This window comes from Microcaecilia unicolor, chromosome 3, assembly GCF_901765095.1.
Source record: "Microcaecilia unicolor chromosome 3, aMicUni1.1, whole genome shotgun sequence".
NCBI classification, from domain to species: Eukaryota; Metazoa; Chordata; class Amphibia; order Gymnophiona; family Siphonopidae; genus Microcaecilia; species Microcaecilia unicolor.
Window position 1 is genome coordinate 167,673,906 of NC_044033.1, and position 5,032 is coordinate 167,678,937.

The following is a 5,032-nucleotide window of genomic DNA, read 5'->3' on the forward strand; positions in this document are numbered from 1 at the left end:
TAAATGTGAGGTATACTTTCCACTGTAAACAAATTTCATGATTGCATTATGAAAGAGTATAAGAGGTGCATGAAATGGGACAGTGGCCAGGGTCAAGCCTTGATAAACTTAAACTTGAAGCTACTGCTACCAGTTTCAAGCCTGTGGTACACCAACGCCTTCCTTAGTGTATTTGCTTGTAGTTGTGAAAATGAAAACAGAATCAAAACAAACATTCAGATATTTTATATAAAAAATATAACACTTTAATTTCATTTAGAAAAGTGCAAACATGTAACTTTTGGTCACACTTCTCAACAAACAACAAACTGTTCAAAAAACAGTCCTGGTCAAAGAGGGGAAACAAATACCCCCACTTACAAACCTGCATCAGCTATGCAGGTATTCGCTCACTGTACTATGGGGTGGTTGTCTATGAAAGCTGAAGTAATCAAACACTACCATACAATCAATGCTGCCTTCATGGCCTATGTCCACATATAGTACCTCAGCTTTATTAAACAGTATTTCTCGGGGTTAATTCACTGCCCCCTATGAGCAAAATTTCCATTTGAGTATCCATTTCCTGCTTCAAATGCATTGTCAGACAAGCTTTACTACACATCATGTCTGAAGAAAGGCTAGCAACAAAATATTGAAACAGACAGACAAAACAGATAGCCACTGAAAAAATTAAATTAATTTAAAATAACTGTACAAATATATATATATATGTACATACATACACTCACTCATACATTATTTACAATATTAATAAAAGCTGGCTTGTTACAGGCCTATTAGCTACCTCAAGCCATCCAGTCTATCGACAGGCGTCTGATTCCCCTCAGCTCATGGTGAATCAGCACTGCTCTGGCCAATGGGATACTTTACTTAACACCACTTGTGGCCAAAGTTAGACTTTCAGCTAAGTTCATCAGATATCTAAGGGTTTTCTTTTCAGGTGCATTATTCGGTGGGAACATGTTTTACCATCCTTAGGGAACATTGTTCCCCTGATAATCCTAAATGTCACATTAGCGCAACTTGTTAGCGACCTGCAGTATGATCTTTCCCTCTGTCTCAACCTCTTTTCCAAATTATTGGCTGGGGTCAACAGACAATTTGTCTTATGTCACAGGGAGAGGTGAGATCTTTTTCTTTTGAACAAGCTTAAATACTTTCTTGTGCTATTAACTGAATCATGCTTACAAATGAGATGCAAATCAGTTCAAGTTTTTAAAGTCTGTCAAGGTGACTTTATGCCATGTCGCCGTACATCTTTTTGTAGTACAATGACTCAAAGATGTCGTTGTCTCCGGGGCAGTTGTAGTGACAGGCACAGGTCTTGATGAACATCATTTTCTTCTTCATGACCTCACCGTCGGGGCACTTAAACTCCACAGGGAGGGTGGCTGTTCTGTGTGGGGTACAGCAACGGCCATCAGTGCACACACCGCAGAATTTGGCCCTGTAGGTCTTCACGCTGGTACAACCGGACAGTTCAAACTTGACAGGCTTGGAGATTTTGGGGGTTCTGACGCACTTTTTGCCTTTCTGGTGAGAAACAAGATAAGAAAGAATGATTAGCTCATGCAAGCAGAGCATTTTCAAAATGTTAAGTTATATCCTGTCTTTTGTAGATGTAAAGATACTGTCTCTCTTTCTCTCTATCTATAGACACACACATACAGAGTATATGCATGTATTTATATGTGTGTTGTGTTCGTATATACATACATCTATAACTGTCTCTCTATATATCCATATCCATCTATCTTTATCACACACACACATTTTATCTATCTATCTATCTATCTATCTATCTATCTATCTATCTATCTATCTATCTATCTATCTCTCTAACATAGTAAATGACGGTAGATAAAGACCTGTACGGTCCATCCAGTCTGCCCAACAAGATAAACTCATTTTACATGGTATGTGATACTTTATATGTGTACCCGAGTTTGATTTGTCCTTGCCTTTCTCAGGGCACAAACCATAGAAGTCTGCCCAGTACTGTTCTTGTACTAAGTTCTGAAGCTAAATTCAAAGCCCCTTAAAATTTACACTCCAGCCTATCTATCTATCTATAGATATAATTTTATGCCTCTCTATATTACAATTATATCTGTATGTCACTGGGAATTTTATTGTTTTTTTTTTAAATGAAGATATTAATAATAATCTGCTCCATGAACCATGGGGAATTGGTTCTAATCTGAGTACAACAATATTGCAGTTTGCTAGGCAGTGAACTAGAAAAGTATTTACTTTGATTGATTCCTCCAGGTCCGCCTCACAGGGTCTGACCATGCAAAGTCGGCTCTGCTTTTCGAGTCTGCACTGTGCGTTGTCGTTGGTCACCCTGGTGGAGATACCCATTCCACAAGTCTTGGAGCAAGCACTCCATTCCGTAGTTTGCACCAAGCAGTTGGCGCGGATCAGGGCGGAGTCAGGCCCATAGGTTTCTTCCAGTCTGTAGGCTGTGGAACAAGAAAACAGATCATTAGTTTTGGCATGGGTAGTTACTGTTCCTATGTCTGAGTTTGTCACTTTGCATGAAATCCAAATGGTATTTAATACTGAATGCAACTAAGTATGAAAGGCAAAAGCTGGGAGTTTATATGTAAAGAGGAATAATGCTATCTGATATTACCCATATAACTATTAGCCAGTGCTTCTCCACCCAGTCCGTGGGGCACACCTAGCCAGTCAGGTTTTCTGGATATCCACAATCAATATGCATGAGGTAGGTTTGCATATCATGCATATTCATTGTGGATATCCTGAAAACCTGACTGGCTGGGTTAGAAGCACTGCTATAACTCATGAAAAGAACATCTAGTCCATATTTCCATACAAAATCTATGATTTTTTTTAAAGGTAAAATCATTTTCTACACTATGATATAGCATTTACTTTAGTGCAAGACACTGGTTTCTGATGAGAATTTAGTGACGTGCAATCTTAACTTACCAGCCAGGGCAGGTCCAACCATGGTGTGCTGTTTGGGCTGATCACAGACCCATTCCTCACAGCATTTCCCAGGCAATTTAACTCTTCGTGGGAAAGGACAGTCCGGGCTGGGCAGGCGGACATCTATGCTGCAGAGGGGGACACATCCCACACCTCCATCGAGACACGTGCACTGGTACTTGCAGCTGCTCTGGAAGGTTTCTCCGCTCCTGTACACCATTCCTCCAAACACACAAGGGGAGCCGTCCCTTGCTGAAAGGAAAACACACGTTGACGTCAGAACGCTAGTCCCAAATTGCAAATTACAATCATATGTAACCAATGTTATTCACAATACCACTGTAGGATTAAATACTGTGGCAAAATGCAGCCAAACAATGCATGGTGCCTTCAGTTATTGTATGCTATTCTGAGAAGGCTATCACTTTTCAATTTATCTTTGCCTTTTGCTGTTACAGAAAGCTTACTTATATCTTTACTCAAAGAAGACAGGTAAATGCAGAGCTTGAAAGAAGTGACCCAGTATTGCCACACTCTCTTTTTTATTCCTTGAGAACCCTTAGAAGAGGCTTACCAGTGCAGACTCCAATTTTTCGGTTCAAGCGGGAGCCAAAGTCACAGAAGAGACCTTTGTGGGGGTCGCAGACGTCCTTCTCGGTGCACAGCTCACCCAGTTGCTTGGCACAAACTTTGCAACAGCCGCAGCCATCCAGCACCAGGCTCACTCCAGCTTCACACTGCGGCGGCTTCTGGGGACATTGGCACACACCACTGCATTCCTGGGCGCTGGATACCTGTATGCCATAGGGAGAAAAGAAGCACCCAGTGAATAATCAGAGCTCATAATATGGTACATTAACCTCAGCAATTACTTATTAGTGGCAAAAATGAATGTACAGAGGCACTGCAGGTTATACTACAGAAATCGTTTCCAGTCACGCCTTCTCTAACTTCTAACTCAGTCAAAAATACTGGCATCCAGAGTAGACAATCCTTTAATTGCACTTCAGGATCTAAAAACCTTGTCACTATTATTGACTCAGTAATATTACATTCACTTGCAAAATGACTTTCCCTGTCAATGGAAAGCATACCACCAATGCTGTAAAAATAAAAGAAAAATAAACGCGAAACTAACCTTGCTCAACTTATTGTCATTTCTACCTAGAGTGAAATTTCACCCTGAAATCCGGCTAGAAAGCTATCAGCTCCTGGACTACAGAAAAAAATAAAAAAAAACCGCCTGACACGATCTGGATAGAGAGTGAACAAGCAGCAACAACTCAACTTACCAAGCAGCACAGAGCAATTAGAAGCAGAGACGCCAGTTTGAAGGTCCCCATTGCAGCAGCCATATTCAGCACTACCGTAGCTCAGCTTAGTCTCAAGTGAACGAAAGCCTTTTTTTCTCCTTCTCCTCTGGCTGGGTCGAAGGTGTCCTACGATCAAGTCGATCTCGTTCTGGGTAGCAGCTTCCCTTCTTGCAGGGCTTGCTGATCAAGCTGTTCTCTCTCTTTCTGCCTCGTTCCTTTTTCTCTCTCTCAGGAGCTGGAAGAGTTGTTGAATGAGTGTAGCAGGGAATCACAGCTGTTTTTATACCCTGCGACCTCCTAGTACTCTCCAATCAGCTGAATGGAGTCCTACACAAACAGGGGCATTCCTAGCATTCCTCTCCACCTTCCTGCTTCATCAGCTCACACCAGATTGATCACGACCCTTTGACACTCCACATTCCTCCTGTCTGAAAGCGCTGGCAAGCTCCTGAACACAAAAAAGGCGTTGTATTTCCAGCCTCGAGTAGGAATTTTTTTCCCCCTCTCAGGTTTGTATAATTTTAAAAATACTAAACCCCATTTCAAAGAATTCTACCTTGCCCATCCTGCCCACAAAATATTTAAATCCTGTTAAAAAACACACACACACACGGGTTACTGTAACAGACAAACCATGGGGAATCTAAGCCAGGTTTAGGAAGAATTCAGTGGATATTTTTCTTTCTTTCTTTCATTTTATAGATAGGATACTTTCATAGCTTGCAAGTAACAAGGAAGCAGAAGGGCTTCACATACAC

At 41.3% G+C, this 5,032-nt stretch overlaps 1 protein-coding gene across 1 annotated transcript; it reads right to left on the bottom strand.

Moving 5' to 3' along the window:
• Positions 1–222: 222 nt before the first annotated feature.
• CCN2 (cellular communication network factor 2) lies at positions 223–4,541 on the bottom strand. The gene is made up of 5 exons (XM_030196553.1): positions 4,254–4,541; positions 3,536–3,755; positions 2,962–3,213; positions 2,257–2,468; positions 223–1,536 (listed from the first exon to the last, which is right to left on the bottom strand). The coding sequence occupies exons 1-5, from the start codon at positions 4,314–4,316 to the stop codon at positions 1,240–1,242; spliced, it is 1,044 nt and encodes a 347-aa protein (XP_030052413.1). The 5' UTR covers positions 4,317–4,541; the 3' UTR covers positions 223–1,239.
• Between the last annotated feature and the right edge of the window lie 491 nt (positions 4,542–5,032).